This window comes from Callionymus lyra, chromosome 4 (genome assembly GCF_982586985.1).
Source record: "Callionymus lyra chromosome 4, fCalLyr1.hap1.1, whole genome shotgun sequence".
Classification (NCBI taxonomy): domain Eukaryota; kingdom Metazoa; phylum Chordata; class Actinopteri; order Syngnathiformes; family Callionymidae; genus Callionymus; species Callionymus lyra.
The window spans coordinates 337,355-356,939 of NC_141821.1; the positions used below are offsets into that span (position 1 = coordinate 337,355).

The 19,585-nt window shown below is 44.1% G+C and overlaps 1 protein-coding gene across 4 annotated transcripts in view; it reads left to right on the forward strand.

The window, feature by feature from the left end:
• LOC148080516 (enhancer of polycomb homolog 1-like) overlaps positions 1 to 16,849 on the forward strand; it is a 37,298-nt gene extending 20,449 nt beyond the window's left edge. For 2 of the 4 annotated variants that reach the window (XM_087788380.1, XM_087788379.1), the window contains 4 exons: positions 11,019 to 11,140; positions 11,192 to 11,321; positions 14,214 to 14,574; positions 15,423 to 16,849. In XM_087788380.1, coding sequence (XP_087644506.1) covers positions 11,019 to 11,140; positions 11,192 to 11,321; positions 14,214 to 14,574; positions 15,423 to 15,492 — 683 coding nt within the window. In that variant the 3' untranslated portion in view covers positions 15,493 to 16,849. The remainder of the gene's footprint in view (positions 1 to 11,018; positions 11,141 to 11,191; positions 11,322 to 14,213; positions 14,575 to 15,422) is intronic. The other 2 variants (XR_015710853.1, XR_015710854.1) reach the window with 2 other exon arrangements.
• The last annotated feature ends 2,736 nt before the right edge of the window (positions 16,850 to 19,585 follow it).

Below are 19,585 nucleotides of genomic sequence, written 5' to 3' on the forward strand. Positions count from 1 at the left end.
GCCCAGGGAGAGAAGACAAGTGTTTAGACTGCACAGGTGATGAACAGAATGAAGGAAAGGAGAGCTCTGTGTCTAAAAGTCCAGAAACCTTAACATTGTATCTGCTGAGCTCGAGTTAGTCCTGACTATAGGCTTTATCAAAAGCTTTAAGATGAATCTTAAACATAGAGTGTGTCTTCCCTCCGGACTGAAGCCGGTAGTTTGTTCCACAGCAGAGGGGCTTGAAAACTGAAGGCCCTGGCTCAAATCTACATTTAGAGATTTGTTGTGTAACTAAAAGATGTGAGTTTAAGATGGTTACTAGAAGGTTGATAAGTTTGGATTAGATCTTTGATGAGCTCAAGGATGTTAAATTGTATCTAAACGTTATCAGCAGCAAAGACGTGTCATCCTCCTACTGTTGTCCTGAAAATGCATATATATATATACACACAGACATAACTTCCGTCTACAACATCACTAAGATGGAGCTGTTTAGTGTAGATCAGTGGTTCTTAACCTGGGCTCGATCGAACCCTAGGGATTCGGTGAGTCTGTCTCAGGGGTTCAGAGGTCTGGACACACCCGACTCATCGTATAAATTCGTGACGACACACTTGACCATCACTGGCTGCAGATGATCACGCTTCACTGTTTGTTCAATCCATGCTGTGGTGAGTTTAGTGCTCAGTAGTCGACGTGCAACTGTCCTGGTAGTACTAGTGTGATTTCTTTAATATTTTAATCCATACTAACTATGTTGGGAAAAAGAAGAAAGTGGACGAATATGTACGACATGGGTTCACATGTATACTAAATGTGATGGGAGTGAGTACTATCTGCATGATTTGAAACAACAAGTTGAGCAGCTCTAGTCTCGCACCAGCAAAACTAAAGGAACACTTCTTGAAGCTGCAAGGAGACGGGAATACAGAAACATATATACATATCTATGTCTTGAATTAAAAAAAATAAAACAGCGGAAGTAAACAATAATACAATGTGGAGTGTTTAGAAGTGCGTTACAGTGGCATATATGCAGCATTCAGAATTACAAACACACACATGACTAGTATTATCACTTCTGTGTTTGGTGAATTACAGTCGGTGATTTGAATGATTACGTTACAAACCACAGACATGCTGCGTTCGTACGCGATTACAACTCAGACATTCTCCGTTATTATTACATATGACCAGAGGTCTTGCGTTTTGGTCTCAGTCAGGACAGGAGTGTTGAGAAGGAACTGAAGGTTCTGAGAGACTTGAACGTCCGACACAACAAGAGATGAGTTTCTCAGCATCAAGGGAAGAAAAGATGTTTGTTACGAAGTCTTTGTTTCATGTGAGACTTGGAGGATCAAAGATGGTTGACAGTGGAGCAGCAGGAGTCCATGTTGATCATTAGTTAGAGATGGTTGACGTGTTGTGGATCAACTAGTAGAACCTGAGTTTAGTTCGAGTTCAGTCAGAGTTTGGATCATCCAGGACTTTATGTGACTGTCTGGTCTCTTCCAAATCTCATGTTCTTTGTCGTGAAGCTGCTTTACATGCTTAATAAAGTTAGTGCTGTTGAATCTTGTAGCTTCATTTCTCCTCCAAACATCCACGTCTTCAGAGCCACTGCATAGTTGTTTTAAAATATCCAGACAGTATCATGAATAAAAAGTCAATATTTCCTTACACCCCACAATACCCTGTCAAGTTATGAGTAGAGCTGAGCATATAAATGGATATTAACTTTGCAGAAAGACTAAGTTACTGACGCAGAAGGTCTTCTTCTGCATAGTCGAACGAAGACTCCAGAAACAAACTCCCTGTGCTTGACAGATGTGTTGGAGAACTTGGGATTCAAAATATAGACGTTTGTCAGTTTGCAAACTGTGTGGCTGAAGGTTAATGCAGCTTAAATACAAGAAACCTACGAGCATCTAAAGCAGCATCACCTGGAACACCTGAAGAGTGTTTTAACTTCATCACGTTGACGTCTAAACGTCTTCATTCAACAACTCAAGTTGACCTAATGTCCAGCTGAGATGTTGCTGATGTGTTTTCACTTGATTCAGATCCAGACTGGCTCAACCTTCACTTCCTAGAAACAATGATTCCAATCTGTGAATTTAAACTCCCTTTGTCGGTTCATTCTTTTACACTTTGAAATCATGTTCACTTCTTGTAGCCTGGATTACTCGCGTTTAAGTAGCGCTCAGAAGTTAGAATTACTTCCGTGGATATACTGAGCTAAGTCAGCGCGCCAGCAAGATGCATCGCCATAGCAACCGAGCCTAACAAGCTGCACAGTTCACAGACAGACGGAGACGTAAACAACAACGAGACATAGAAGTACAAATTGACAACTTTACAGAACGTGACACTGATTAATCAAAGTGTGCATTTAAGAAATGCTTGATTTATATGATAAATTATAATTTATCGCACATGTTTCCCATATTTATATGTGACGACATCACGATATCGATATTTTTTCGAAATACTGTGCAGCCTTACCTGGAAGTGATTTGGCTTTAATTTACTGAATGATACGTCGTTGTCGTGTCTATTATTAATATAGATATTCAAGATGTTCATACATGTCAAATGTCGGATCAAAAATACATTTAACAAGTTTAGTTCGGTCATAACGTTAAACACTTTACTAACTTTACGCCCAACTTTTGTGAGTCTGACTCAAACTAGTTTATTGGATTTGTTGTTGTGATGTATGATTATACTGAGTGTTCTTTTATTTTCAAAACCTTCTTAATCTTGAAGCAGGGACGACTCTAAGAGTGTTTATTATTTAGTATAGTTGACTCTATTCTATAAGTGTTTTTATTATTTAGTTTTGTGTTGACTTGATAATCTTGACACGCAGGTGTGTTTACTTTGTTGCACATTGTCATCCTTACTAGTTAGTTTCTCCAACTTGTCAACTGCAGGTTAAAGGAGTTTCTTTTTTGTTTTGTTCTCTAAATGCTGGTAAACATTAAACACTTTATTTGAATAAATACCAACTTTGTAATTCAAAATGTGGTCATTTTGAATTAAAGCAATAGTTTAATTTCAACACTGGTATCGTCTGAAGAGCCCAGATATCAGTGTCGAGTCTTAAAGTGCGATCAGTGCATTAATATCACAAACTCTCGCGCTTTGGGAACAACTTGGACTTCATTTGACATGTTTACCATAAACCTCTGCTGATTGACAGCTGAAGGCACACACACACTTTGAGAAGGACACACACAGTCAGTGTTATCAGTCATTAGTTAAATAAAATAAAAAGTTAAATTAGTCCTTCTCAAAGTTCTTCTTCTGACTCTAGAGCGTCAGTACCTCGGGTCACATGGAGATCTAAAGAACACGTTGTGTACACAGTACATGTCTTTTAATGACCATCAAATATTGAGCTGTTCACTAGTTTCACTAGTTCTATTCAAATATACATAAACTGCTCAAAGTTGTTTTTTTATTGACAGTTATAAAATAAATGAAGCAGCTCTTTTTAAATTCTCATGTATTATGTTTTCTTTTCTTGAATATTGTACAGATATCAAAATATATGCTAGAAATATGGAAATGGATGGATGATGGATGGATGGATGATAGATGATGGATGATGGATGGATGATAGATGATGGATGGATGGATGATGGATGGATGGATGATGGACACTTGGTTGATCGTTCAGTCAAACCTGGTCCTTGTTTCTTTAATGGTGATCAAGGTGCAGCAGTGGTTCTAGTGTGAAGCGTCTGATTTGTTGACGTTTTTTCTTCAACTAAAGCTTTGATCATTTTGTGTTCACTAATGTGTTCACTAATGTGTTCACCAATGTGTTCACCAATGTGTTCACCAATGTGTTCACCAATGTGTTCACCAATGTGTTCACCAATGTGTTCACCAATGTGTTCACCAATGTGTTCACCAATGTGTTCACTAATGTGTTCACCAATGTGGTCACCAATGTGTTCACCAATGTGTTCACCAATGTGTTCACCAATGTGTTCACCAATGTGGTCACTAATGTGTTCACTAATGTGTTCACTAATGTGTTCACTAATGTGTTCACTAATGTGTTCACTAATGTGTTCACCAATGTGTTCACCAATGTGTTCACCAATGTGTTCACCAATGTGTTCACCAATGTGTTCACCAATGTGTTCACCAATGTGTTCACCAATGTGTTCACTAATGTGTTCACTAATGTGTTCACCAATGTGTTCACCAATGTGTTCACCAATGTGTTCACCAATGTGTTCACCAATGTGTTCACCAATGTGTTCACCAATGTGTTCACCAATGTGTTCACCAATGTGTTCACCAATGTGTTCACCAATGTGTTCACCAATGTGTTCACCAATGTGTTCACCAATGTGTTCACCAATGTGTTCACCAATGTGGTCACCAATGTGGTCACCAATGTGTTCACCAATGTGTTCACTAATGTGTTCACTAATGTGTTCACTAATGTGTTCACTAATGTGGTCACTAATGTGGTCACTAATGTGGTCACTAATGTGGTCACTAATGTGGTCACTAATGTGTTCACTAATGTGTTCACTAATGTGTTCACTAATGTGGTCACTAATGTGTTCACTAATGTGGTCACTAATGTGTTCACTAATGTGGTCACTAATGTGTTCACTAATGTGTTCACTAATGTGTTCACTAATGTGTTCACTAATGTGTTCACTAATGTGGTCACTAATGTGGTCACTAATGTGTTCACTAATGTGTTCACTAATGTGGTCACTAATGTGGTCACTAATGTGGTCACTAATGTGGTCACTAATGTGGTCACTAATGTGGTCACTAATGTGTTCACTAATGTGGTCACTAATGTGTTCACTAATGTGTTCACTAATGTGGTCACTAATGTGGTCACTAATGTGGTCACTAATGTGGTCACTAATGTGTTCACTAATGTGGTCACTAATGTGGTCACTAATGTGGTCACTAATGTGGTCACTAATGTGTTCACCAATGTGTTCACCAATGTGGTCACTAATGTGTTCACCAATGTGTTCACCAATGACTAATGTGGTCACTAATGTGGTCACTAATGTGTTCACTAATGTGGTCACTAATGTGGTCACTAATGTGGTCACTAATGTGGTCACTAATGTGGTCACTAATGTGTTCACCAATGTGGTCACCAATGTGGTCGCCAATGTGGTCGCCAATGTGGTCGCCAATGTGGTCGCCAATGTGGTCGCCAATGTGGTCGCCAATGTGTTCGCCAATGTGTTCGCCAATGTGTTCGCCAATGTGTTCGCCAATGTGTTCGCCAATGTGGTCACTAATGTGGTCACTAATGTGGTCACTAATGTGGTCACTAATGTGTTCACTAATGTGTTCACTAATGTGGTCACCAATGTGTTCACTAATGTGGTCACTAATGTGGTCACTAATGTGTTCACCAATGTGTTCACTAATGTGTTCACCAATGTGTTCACTAATGTGTTCACTAATGTGGTCACCAATGTGTTCACTAATGTGGTCACTAATGTGTTCACCAATGTGTTCACTAATGTGTTCACCAATGTGGTCACCAATGTGGTCACCAATGTGGTCACCAATGTGTTCACTAATGTGTTCACTAATGTGTTCACTAATGTGGTCACTAATGTGGTCACTAATGTGGTCACCAATGTGGTCACCAATGTGGTCACCAATGTGGTCACCAATGTGGTCACCAATGTGTTCACCAATGTGGTCACTAATGTGGTCACCAATGTGGTCACCAATGTGTTCACTAATGTGGTCACTAATGTGTTCACTAATGTGGTCACCAATGTGTTCACTAATGTGGTCACCAATGTGTTCACTAATGTGGTCACTAATGTGGTCACTAATGTGTTCACCAATGTGTTCACCAATGTGTTCACCAATGTGTTCACCAATGTGGTCACCAATGTGGTCACCAATGTGGTCACTAATGTGGTCACTAATGTGTTCACTAATGTGGTCACTAATGTGGTCACCAATGTGTTCACCAATGTGGTCACTAATGTGGTCACTAATGTGGTCACTAATGTGGTCACTAATGTGGTCACTAATGTGGTCACCAATGTGTTCACTAATGTGGTCACTAATGTGGTCACCAATGTGTTCACTAATGTGGTCACTAATGTGTTCACCAATGTGTTCACCAATGTGTTCACCAATGTGTTCACTAATGTGGTCACTAATGTGGTCACTAATGTGGTCACTAATGTGTTCACCAATGTGTTCACTAATGTGGTCACCAATGTGTTCACTAATGTGTTCACTAATGTGGTCACTAATGTGGTCACCAATGTGTTCACCAATGTGGTCACCAATGTGGTCACCAATGTGGTCACCAATGTGGTCACCAATGTGGTCACCAATGTGGTCACCAATGTGTTCACCAATGTGGTCACTAATGTGGTCACTAATGTGGTCACTAATGTGGTCACTAATGTGGTCACTAATGTGGTCACCAATGTGTTCACTAATGTGGTCACCAATGTGGTCACCAATGTGGTCACCAATGTGGTCACTAATGTGGTCACTAATGTGGTCACCAATGTGTTCACTAATGTGGTCACTAATGTGGTCACCAATGTGGTCACCAATGTGGTCACCAATGTGGTCACCAATGTGGTCACTAATGTGGTCACTAATGTGGTCACTAATGTGGTCACCAATGTGTTCACTAATGTGGTCACCAATGTGGTCACCAATGTGGTCACCAATGTGGTCACCAATGTGGTCACCAATGTGGTCACCAATGTGGTCACTAATGTGGTCACTAATGTGGTCACTAATGTGTTCACCAATGTGTTCACCAATGTGTTCACTAATGTGGTCACCAATGTGGTCACCAATGTGTTCACCAATGTGGTCACTAATGTGGTCACCAATGTGTTCACCAATGTGGTCACTAATGTGGTCACCAATGTGGTCACTAATGTGGTCACTAATGTGGTCACCAATGTGGTCACTAATGTGGTCACCAATGTGGTCACTAATGTGGTCACCAATCCGGTCACTAATGTGGTCACTAATGTGGTCACCAATGTGTTCACCAATGTGTTCACTAATGTGGTCACCAATGTGGTCACTAATGTGGTCACCAATGTGTTCACCAATGTGGTCACTAATGTGGTCACCAATGTGGTCACTAATGTGGTCACCAATGTGGTCACTAATGTGGTCACTAATGTGGTCACCAATGTGTTCACCAATGTGTTCACTAATGTGGTCACCAATGTGGTCACCAATGTGTTCACCAATGTGGTCACTAATGTGGTCACCAATGTGTTCACTAATGTGGTCACTAATGTGGTCACTAATGTGGTCACCAATGTGGTCACTAATGTGGTCACTAATGTGGTCACTAATGTGGTCACCAATGTGTTCACTAATGTGGTCACTAATGTGGTCACCAATGTGGTCACTAATGTGGTCACTAATGTGGTCACTAATGTGGTCACTAATGTTCTGCTGCTTCTTCTAGTTGTGTTGAGACGGTGAAACAAACTCCAGCAGGTGATTTCTTTCTACGAGGATGAAGGTTCTGTTGATGATAGTCAGTTTCTCATGGTTTGAAAAGTAGTTATTAATTTTTCTTTGGATGTGAACATTTTTGAAGACGTCCTGATCATTATGACTCACATGACATGATGACGACTCACTGAAGGTTCATACATGGACCTCTGAGGTTCTGCTACATGGAACTATTGAATGAGATGCAGCGAGGAGGTTTGTGACGCTTCTGTTATGAACTGTTGCTCTTTAGCTTCTGTTATGAACTGTTGCTCTTTAGCTTCTGTTATGAACTGTTGCTCTTTAGCTTCTGTTATGAACTGTTGCTCTTTAGCTTCTGTTATGAACTGTTGCTCTTTAGCTTCTGTTATGAACTGTTGCTCTTTAGCATCTGTTATGAACTGTTGCTCTTTAGCTTCTGTTATGAACTGTTGCTCTTTAGCTTCTGTTATGAACTGTTGCTCTTTAGCTTCTGTTATGAACTGTTGCTCTTTAGCTTCTGTTATGAACTGTTGCTCTTTAGCTTCTGTTATGAACTGTTGCTCTTTAGCTTCTGTTATGAACTGTTGCTCTTTAGCTTCTGTTATGAACTGTTGCTCTTTAGCATCTGTTATGAACTGTTGCTCTTTAGCTTCTGTTATGAACTGTTGCTCTTGAGCGTCTGTTATGAACTGTTGCTCTTTAGCTTCTGTTATGAACTGTTGCTCTTGAGCTTCTGTTATGAACTGTTGCTCTTTAGCTTCTGTTATGAACTGTTGCTCTTGAGCGTCTGTTATGAACTGTTGCTCTTTAGCTTCTGTTATGAACTGTTGCTCTTTAGCTTCTGTTATGAACTGTTGCTCTTGAGCGTCTGTTATGAACTGTTGCTCTTGAGCGTCTGTTATGAACTGTTGCTCTTTAGCGTCTGTTATGAACTGTTGCTCTTGAGCTTCTGTTATGAACTGTTGCTCTTTAGCTTCTGTTATGAACTGTTGCTCTTTAGCTTCTGTTATGAACTGTTGCTCTTTAGCTTCTGTTATGAACTGTTGCTCTTTAGCTTCTGTTATGAACTGTTGCTCTTTAGCTTCTGTTATGAACTGTTGCTCTTTAGCTTCTGTTATGAACTGTTGCTCTTTAGCTTCTTTTATGAACTGTTGCTCTTTAGCTTCTGTTATGAACTGTTGCTCTTTAGCTTCTGTTATGAACTGTTGCTCTTTAGCTTCTGTTATGAACTGTTGCTCTTTAGCTTCTGTTATGAACTGTTGCTCTTTAGCTTCTGTTATGAACTGTTGCTCTTTAGCTTCTGTTATGAACTGTTGCTCTTTAGCTTCTGTTATGAACTGTTGCTCTTTAGCTTCTGTTATGAACTGTTGCTCTTGAGCTTCTGTTATGAACTGTTGCTCTTGAGCTTCTGTTATGAACTGTCGCTCTTTAGCTTCTGTTATGAACTGTTGCTCTTGAGCGTCTGTTATGAACTGTTGCTCTTTAGCTTTCGTTATGAACTGTTGCTCTTGAGCTTCTGTTATGAACTGTTGCTCTTTAGCTTCTGTAATGAACTGTTGCTCTTTAGCTTCTTTTATGAACTGTTGCTCTTTAGCTTCTGTTATGAACTGTTGCTCTTTAGCTTCTGTTATGAACTGTTGCTCTTTAGCTTCTATTATGAACTGTTGCTCTTTAGCTTCTGTTATGAACTGTTGCTTTTTAGCTTCTGTTATGAACTGTTGCTCTTTAGCATCTGTTATGAACTGTTGCTCTTTAGCTTCTGTTATGAACTGTTGCTCTTTAGCTTCTGTTATGAACTATTGCTCTTGAGCTTCTGTTATGAACTGTTGCTCTTTAGCTTCTGTTATGAACTGTTGCTCTTTAGCTTCTGTTATGAACTGTTGCTCTTTAGCTTCTGTTATGAACTGTTGCTCTTTAGCATCTGTTATGAACTGTTGCTCTTTAGCTTCTGTTATGAACTGTTGCTCTTTAGCTTCTGTTATGAACTGTTGCTCTTGAGCTTCTGTTATGAACTGTTGCTCTTTAGCTTCTGTTATGAACTGTTGCTCTTGAGCTTCTGTTATGAACTGTTGCTCTTTAGCTTCTGTTATGAACTGTTGCTCTTTAGCATCTGTTATGAACTGTTGCTCTTGAGCTTCTGTTATGAACTGTTGCTCTTTAGCATCTGTTATGAACTGTTGCTCTTTAGCTTCTGTTATGAACTGTTGCTCTTGAGCTTCTGTTATGAACTGTTGCTCTTTAGCTTCTGTTATGAACTGTTGCTCTTTAGCTTCTGTTATGAACTGTTGCTCTTTAGCTTCTGTTATTTTATCACAAGGTTCTGGAGGATTGTTGCGTCACCAGGTGTTTGACTGTCGTGATGTTCCTCACAAGGTTCTGAAGGATTGTTGCGTCACCAGGTGTTTGACTGTCATGATGTTCCTCACAAGGTTCTGGAGGATTGTTGCGTCACCAGGTGTTTGACTGTCATGATGTTCCTCACAAGGTTCTGAAGGATTGTTGCGTCACCAGGTGTTTGACTGTCATGATGTTCCTCACAAGGTTCTGGAGGATTGTTGCGTCACCAGGTGTTTGACTGTCATGATGTTCCTCACAAGGTTCTGGAGGATTGTTGCGTCACCAGGTGTTTGACTGTCATGATGTTCCTCACAAGGTTCTGAAGGATTGTTGCGTCACCAGGTGTTTGACTGTCGTGATGTTCCTCACAAGGTTCTGAAGGATTGTTGCGTCACCAGGTGTTTGACTGTCATGATGTTCCTCACAAGGTTCTGGAGGATTGTTGCGTCACCAGGTGTTTGACTGTCATGATGTTCCTCACAAGGTTCTGGAGGATTGTTGCGTCACCAGGTGTTTGACTGTCATGATGTTCCTCACAAGGTTCTGGAGGATTGTTGCGTCACCAGGTGTTTGACTGTCATGATGTTCCTCACGATGTTCTGAAGGATTGTTGCGTCACCAGGTGTTTGACTGTCGTGATGTTCCTCACAAGGTTCTGAAGGATTGTTGCGTCACAAGGTGTTTGACTGTCATGATGTTCCTCACAAGGTTCTGAAGGATTGTTGCGTCACCAGGTGTTTGACTGTCATGATGTTCCTCACAAGGTTCTGGAGGATTGTTGCGTCACCAGGTGTTTGACTGTCGTGATGTTCCTCACAATGTTCTGGAGGATTGTTGCGTCACCAGGTGTTTGACTGTCGTGATGTTCCTCACAAGGTTCTGAAGGATTGTTGCGTCACCAGGTGTTTGACTGTCGTGATGTTCCTCACAATGTTCTGGAGGATTGTTGCGTCACCAGGTGTTTGACTGTCGTGATGTTCCTCACAAGGTTCTGAAGGATTGTTGCGTCACCAGGTGTTTGACTGTCGTGATGTTCCTCACAAGGTTCTGGAGGATTGTTGCGTCACCAGGTGTTTGACTGTCGTGATGTTCCTCACAAGGTTCTGGAGGATTGTTGCGTCACCAGGTGTTTGACTGTCGTGATGTTCCTCACAAGGTTCTGGAGGATTGTTGCGTCACCAGGTGTTTGACTGTCATGTCTTCTTCAGTGTTGACGGCCGAGCAGTTCCAGCAGCACCAGGAGCAACTGGCTCTGATGCAGAAGCAGCAGCTGCAGCAGAAGAACCAGCAGCACCAGGTCCACACCACTGCAGTGACGCTGCACACACAGGTGCGTGATGTCCATGTTGTCAGGTGTGGATCTAACGTGACGCTGTTGCAGGCTCTGGTCTCCAAGACTCTGGACCAGGCCAGCGCTCAGTTCGCGGCGTCGGCTCTGCTCACCTCAGAACATCTGCCTGGAAATGGGTCCAAGGAGGAGGTTCTTGCTGGTGGTGTCAACGGAGTGACAGGTGTGTTGTTGTGTATTTGATGTTGAGGAGTGAACACGTGTGTGACGACAACATCATTACATTGTTTTACAGTATTTTGTTGTTACACACGTTTGTTTTTAATACACGACGTAAATACTTTATTAAGAAACGCTTGTTTGTAGCAACAGTAAATAAACTTGTTTCCGGTGAAAATATAAATAAAACAGTTTGACTCTTGATAGAAACACTCGTCGAGTACACACGGGCGTCAAAGTAACGAGTACACACGGGCGTCAAAGTAACGAGTACACACGGGCGTCAAAGTAACGAGTACACACGGGCGTCAAAGTAACGAGTACACACGGGCGTCAAAGTAACGAGTACACACGGGCGTCAGTAACGAGTACACACGGGCGTCAAAGTAACGAGTACACACGGGCGTCAAAGTAACGAGTACACACGGGCGTCAAAGTAACGAGTACACACGGGCGTCAAAGTAACGAGTACACACGGGCGTCAAAGTAACGAGTACACAAGGGCGTCAAAGTAACGAGTACACACGGGCGTCAAAGTAACGAGTACACACGGGCGTCAGTAACGAGTACACACGGGCGTCAAAGTAACGAGTACACACGGGCGTCAAAGTAACGAGTACACACGGGCGTCAGTAACGAGTACACACGGGCGTCAAAGTAACGAGTACACACGGGCGTCAAAGTAACGAGTACACACGGGCGTCAGTAACGAGTACACACGGGCGTCAAAGTAACGAGTACACACGGGCGTCAAAGTAACGAGTACACACAGGCGTCAAAGTAACGAGTACACACGGGCGTCAGTAACGAGTACACACGGGCGTCAAAGTAACGAGTACACACGGGCGTCAAAGTAACGAGTACACACGGGCGTCAAAGTAACGAGTACACACGGGCGTCAAAGTAACGAGTACACACGGGCGTCAAAGTAACGAGTACACACGGGCGTCAAAGTAACGAGTACACACGGACGTCAAAGTAACGAGTACACACGGGTGTCAAAGTAACGAGTACACACGGGTGTCGGTAACGAGTACACACGGGTGTCAGTAACGAGTACACACGGGCGTCAAAGTAACGAGTACACACGGGCGTCAAAGTAACGAGTACACACGGGCGTCAGTAACGAGTACACACGGGCGTCAAAGTAACGAGTACACACGGGCGTCAAAGTAACGAGTACACACGGGCGTCAAAGTAACGAGTACACACGGGCGTCAAAGTAACGAGTACACACGGGCGTCAGTAACGAGTACACACGGGCGTCAAAGTAACGAGTACACACGGGCGTCAAAGTAACGAGTACACACGGGCGTCAGTAACGAGTACACACGGGCGTCAAAGTAACGAGTACACACGGGCGTCAAAGTAACGAGTACACACGGGCGTCAAAGTAACGAGTACACACGGGCGTCAAAGTAACGAGTACACACGGGCGTCAAAGTAACGAGTACACACGGGCGTCAAAGTAACGAGTACACACGGGTGTCAGTAACGATTATACGGGCGTCAAAGTAACGAGTACACACGGGCGTCAAAGTAACGAGTACACACGGGTGTCGGTAACGAGTACACACGGGTGTCAATAACGAGTACACACGGGCGTCAAAGTAACGAGTACACACGGGCGTCAAAGTAACGAGTACACACGGGCGTCAAAGTAACGAGTACACACGGGCATCAAAGTAACGGGTACACACGGGCGTCAGTAACGAGTACACACGGGCGTCAAAGTAACGAGTACACACGGGCGTCAAAGTAACGAGTACACACGGGCGTCAAAGTAACGAGTACACACGGGCGTCAAAGTAACGAGTACACACGGGCGTCAAAGTAACGAGTACACACGGGCGTCAAAGTAACGAGTACACACGGGCGTCAAAGTAACGAGTACACACGGGCGTCAAAGTAACGAGTACACACGGGCGTCAGTAACGAGTACACACGGGTGTCAGTAACGAGTACACACGGGCGTCAAAGTAACGAGTACACACGGGCGTCAAAGTAACGAGTACACAGGGGCGTCAAAGTAACGAGTACACACGGGCGTCAAAGTAACGAGTACACACGGGCGTCAAAGTAACGAGTACACAGGGGCGTCAAAGTAACGAGTACACAGGGGCGTCAAAGTAACGAGTACACAGGGGCGTCAAAGTAACGAGTACACACGGGCGTCAAAGTAACGAGTACACACGGGCGTCAAAGTAACGAGTACACACGGGCGTCAAAGTAACGAGTACACACGGGCGTCAAAGTAACGAGTACACACGGGCGTCAAAGTAACGAGTACACACGGGCGTCAAAGTAACGAGTACACACGGGCGTCAAAGTAACGAGTACACACGGGCGTCAAAGTAACGAGTACACACGGGCGTCAAAGTAACGAGTACACACGGGCGTCAAAGTAACGAGTACACACGGGCGTCAAAGTAACGAGTACACACGGGCGTCAGTAACGAGTACACACGGGCGTCAAAGTAACGAGTACACACGGGCGTCAGTAACGAGTACACACGGGCGTCAAAGTAACGAGTACACACAGATGTGAGTACACACAGATGTGAGTACACACAGATGTGAGTACACACAGATGTGAGTACACACAGATGTGAGTACACACAGATGTGAGTACACACAGATGTGAGTACACACAGATGTGAGTACACACAGATGTGAGTACACACAGATGTGAGTACACACATCTGTCAACGACTTTGAACAAATGCTGAAGCTCGACACAACTGTTGCGACATCACAGGCTTTAAATCCTGCTCTCTGATTGGACGATGACCACGAGATGAGTCAGTCAAATCTCGTGAATCTGGATCTGAAGCGACCGATGGTCGTCGAGCAAACGTCGAGGTCTCCGGTTGAAGTCCTGTCTTCTCCTCCCCAGGCTCGCTCAAAGGTTTACATCCTGGTCCTGGTCCGACCCACCCGTCCACGCTCACCCCCTCCTCACCCAACCTCCTGCAGGCCTCGCTCACCTCCGGGTCGCTCGTCCCCGCCGCCCTCGCCTCCTCGCCCGCCGCCGCCCTCCTTGGCTGCCACGCCACCAGCAACACCAGTCCTGCCAGCACTCAGGTCCTCATCGCCAACAACATCTGTCTGAGCGTCCCCTCGGCCGCCGCCCTGGGGCGCCACCTCCCCCGAACCCTCGCCACCGTCACGCCGTCTGCCTTAAAGCTCAACGCCGCCGCCGCCAACCTGCAGATGCCCAAAGTCTCCGCAGCCTCGTCCATCGACATCGCATCCAGGTGAGACCACCTGAAGGTCCAGGTGAGACCACCTGAAGGTCAAGGTGAGACCACCTGAAGGTCCAGGTGAGACCACCTGAAGGTCAAGGTGAGACCACCTGAAGGTCCAGGTTCCCTGTCCGTCCTAGAAGACTTGAGTCATGACGCGTGAAAGTATTAGTACTGTAGTATGACTGTAGTAGTTTAACTGTAGGAGTATAACTGTAGTATGACTGTAGTAGTATAACTAGGAGTATGACTGTAGGAGTATTACTTTAGTATTATAACAGTAGGAGTATTATTGTACTATAACTGTAGTAGTTTAACTGTTGTATGACTGTAGTATTATAACTGTAGGAGTATTATTGTAGTATGACTGTAGGAGTTTAACTGTACTATGACTGTAGTAGTATACCTGTAGGAGTATTATTGTAGTATGACTGTAGGAGTTTAACTGTACTATGACTGTAGTAGTATACCTGTAGGAGTATTATTGTAGTATGACTAGTAGTTTAACTGTATTATGACTGTAGTAGTTTAACTGTAGTACGACTGTAGTATTATAACTGTAGTATGACTGTAGATGAGTATGACTAGTATGATGACTGTAGTAGTATTACTGTAGCAAGTAAGTCATTTATATCTATAGAGCGCTTTTTTTAGACCAGGTTCACAAAGCGCTTAAAAAATATAAAATAAATACTAAAGGTCAAGATAACCGAGTGAAAAACACGACAGAAAATCAAATGTCTTGATGTTTCTTTAGTAGTATGACTGTAGTATCATTACTGTGGTAGCATTATTACTGCAGTACTCTTTGAAGTTTCCTCATGACATGCACACTCTGACCCCTGACCTCTGACCCCCAGGGAGAACCACGAGGAGGACAAGAGCTCTCTGAGTGGACTCGACAACACAGTGGCCATGGAGGTGACGTAGCAGCGGGAGTCACGACTCTGAGTGACGGCGACTCAGCTTTTTAATCTTTGGTTACTTTTCAAATGTGTATATTCTAAAAACAAACCTGTACAGTGAGAACATGTTTGTAATATCGGCGTGTACAGAACATACGTATCTACACACCAGGTCACGGAGGACCAGTCATTGATGCGACTCGAGAGAACGAGTCACGAGTCATGAGTCGCTGTGACTCGAGCGCACGAGTCATGAGTCACGAGTCACGAGTCATGAGTCGCTGTGACTCGAGCGCACGAGTCATGAGTCATGAGTCATGAGTCATGAGTCACGAGTCACGAGTCATGAGTCGCTGTGACTCGAGAGAACGACTCATGAGTCATGAGTCATGAGTCACGAGTCACGAGTCATGAGTCGCTGTGACTCGAGAGAACGACTCATGAGTCACGAGTCATGAGTCGCTGTGACTCGAGAGAACGACTCATGAGTCACGAGTCACGAGTCATGAGTCATGAGTCGTCACAGGAGCTGCTGGTCATTATTTATTGTGTCGTGTTTACACTTCCTCTTGTTTTCATTTCTTCTGTTGTTGTTGTTGTTGTTAGCTCCACCCCTCTGACCCCTCTGACCCCTCTGACCCCTCTGACCCCTCTGACCCCTCTGACCCCTCTGACCCCTCGACCCCTCTGACCCCTCTGACCCATCGACCCCTCTGACCCCTCTGACCCCTCTGACCCTTCGACCCCTCGACCCCTCTGACCCCTCGACCCCTCTGACCCCCACATCTGACCGTTACTACGAGTGTTTAGATGTTTGATTGACATGTGAATGTAGTGACTCGCCCGGTCATGTGACCAGACCAGTGCTGGCGTCAGAGTCGGATCCGAACCTGAACAAGCAGCGACTCGAGTCAACGGTTCGACTCGTTCGATACTTGAGTCGGAGAAGAAAACGTCTTGGAATGACTCACGGGTGCAGCAAGGCCTGCTGGGAAATGAAACAAAGATTCTCACCTACAATGCAATGAAGTGTCAGTGCTCCCCCTGCTGGAGGCCTGCATTACTGCAGCGTGTTCATGAACAACCTCCAGGGTCTTTTCCCAGAAGCCTTTGCTTCTGATTCAAGCACCATTTCCTCTCCGCCCCCCCCTCACCTGTTTTCATTTGGTTGTCGTGGTGACGTCGACGTGTTCGTGCATCATTCCACGGAGAAGAAAAGGTTTTAATTGAATCTTCGTTTGGGTTCCTTCAAAACAAAAGCGTCTCCAGATGGTTCCTGCGGGAATGAAGCGATTCTCTTCTGTGAAGAGTCGAGTCAGAGAGTCGTGACTCGAGCGTCTGGAAACACGAGGAAACAATAAAACCCAGACTTTAAATGTGAAGCTTCGTCTCCTTTGTTCTGACCCTCAGGCCCCGCCCCCTTCTGTGGTGACCTTTGAGGGTCTCAAGTTAGAGGAGAGTCGTTGAGCCTGTGATGGTCACGGAGGAACCAGAGTGGATGAAGTGGCGTCAAGAGTAGGATGTGGACACGAGTTTCCTGCGACTTCATATGGTCCTGGAGTGAAGGGAGCACCTGGAGCGAGAACACCTGGTCTGTGTGACGCGTGACAGGAAGTGTAATGAGCGCAGACAGTGGGTCACTTAGAGTCATTACAAGTGGACCTTTGTCCCCTGAAGTGTGTGTGTGTGTGTGTGTGTGTGTGTGTGTGTGTGTGTGTGTGTGTGTGTGTGTGTGTGTGTGTGTGTGTGTGTGTGTGTGTGTGTGTGTGTGTGTGTGTGTGTGTGTGTGTGTGTGTGTGTGTGTGTGTGTGTGTGTGTGTGTGTGTGTGTGTGTGTGTGTGTGTGTGTGTGTGTGTGTGTGTGTGTGTGTGTGTGTGTGTGTGTGTGTGTGTGTGTGTGTGTGTGTGTGTGTGTCCTGGAGTCGTGAAAACAAATTGAAATACAGGAATTATTTTCTGCTTGTTGTCAAGTATTTGTTTGAATAAAGTTCAATATTATGTTTATTTTAAAACACGTGATCCAACATATGAACACGCTCTACACATGAGGATCAGACACTGATGCACGTCTGACTCCTAAGCTGCTGCCACAGGTGGAGGTCAAAGGTCGTGTTGAAGACCAGGAAACGACAGGTGAGTTGAAATTTGAAGAGGTCACAGTTGTGAAGGTCAGAGTTTATAAAATTAAACTTTATTTCAAGTGTCTCATAACAAGAAACTTTACAGTTGAACCAAGACTAAAGTGGAGAAAGAAAAACAGATCAATTCAACAATGAGTGACCGGATGGGGGGAAGACAGATGAATAAAGAGAAGAGTGAGGGAGGATACAGTGAGAGAAAAGAAGAGAGAAGAGTGAGGGAGGATACAGTGAGAGAAAAGAAGAGAGAAGAGTGAGGGAGGATACAGTGAGAGAAAAGAAGAGTGAGGGAGGATACAGTGAGAGAAAAGAAGAGAGAAGAGTGAGGGAGGATACAGTGAGAGAAAAGAAGAGAGAAGAGTGAGGGAGGATACAGTGAGAGAAAAGAAGAGTGAGGGAGGATACAGTGAGAGAAAAGAAGAGAGAAGAGTGAGGGAGGATACAGTGAGAGAAAAGAAGAGTGAGGGAGGATACAGTGAGAGAAAAGAAGAGAGAAGAGTGAGGGAGGATACAGTGAGAGAAAAGAGGAGAGAAGAGTGAGGGAGGATACAGTGAGAGAAAAGAGGAGAGAAGAGTGAGGGAGGATACAGTGAGAGAAAAGAAGAATCATCTATAAACAGAACTGGTGACTCGACCAGTGACTCGTCGACTCTGGAGAATCTGTTAAAACAACTGAAGGTCGAATCAGGTCAAGATCTTCCAGCCAACGTTCGCTGACCTTCAGGAGCCTCAAGAGCCACATGAGAGGTCAGCAGGACCCGACGTGACCTTTGGCCTAAACAACGGCGAGAAGTTCCCTGCGGGTCCCACAGAACCGTGTCCAGATCCTGAGGTGGATCCTGAGGTGAATCCTGAGGTGGATCCTGAGGTGGATCCTGAGGTGAATCCTGAGGTGGATCCTGAGGTGGATCCTGAGGTGAATCCTGAGGTGGATCCTGAGGTGGATCCTGAGGTGGATCCTGAGGTGAATCCTGAGGTGGATCCTGAGGTGGATCCTGAGGTGAATCCTGAGGTGGATCCTGAGGTGGATCCTGAGGTGGGTCCTGAGGTGGGTCCTGAGGTGGATCCTGAGGTGGATCCTGAGGTGAATCCTGAGGTGGATCCTGAGGTGGATCCTGAGGTGGATCCTGAGGTGGGTCCTGAGGTGGATCCTGAGGTGGATCCTGAGGTGGATCCTGAGGTGGATCCTGAGGTGAATCCTGAGGTGAATCCTGAGGTGGATCCTGAGGTGGATCCTGAGGTGGATCCTGAGGTGGATCCTGAGGTGGATCCTGAGGTGGATCCTGAGGGTCGTAGACTCTGTTGACTTCAATCCTTGAGTCGGTCTCAACAGGAAAACTCACGTCCAATGAAGCTCTTCAGTTCTTTTAGGTCCACGAGGGTCGACCTTCACAAATGTTCTCTTCCAAAGAGATGATACTTTCACCGACCACTCGACATAAAACATTTCATTTAAGGCTGAAAGACCCGAGAACCAAGATGTGGTCAAAGTAAACCAGACTCTCCTGACTAGAACTTGATCAATACATGTGAGTTAACTAGAACTTGATCAATACATGTGAGTTAACTAGAACTTGATCAATACATGTGAGTTAACTATAACTTGATCAATACATGTGAGTTAACTATAACTTGATCAATACATGTGAGTTAACTATAACTTGATCACTACATGTTAGTTAACTATAACTTGATCAATACATGTGAGTTAAATATAACTTGATCAATACATGTGAGTTAACTATAACTTGATCAATACATGTGAGTTAACTATAACTTGATCAATACATGTGAGTTAACTAGAACTTGATCAATACATGTGAGTTAACTAGAACTTGATCAATACATGTGAGTTAACTATAGCTTGATCAATACATGTGAGTTAACTATAACTTGATCAATACATGTGAGTTAACTATAACTTGATCAATACATGTGAGTTAACTATAACTTGATCAATAAATGTGAGTTAACTATAACT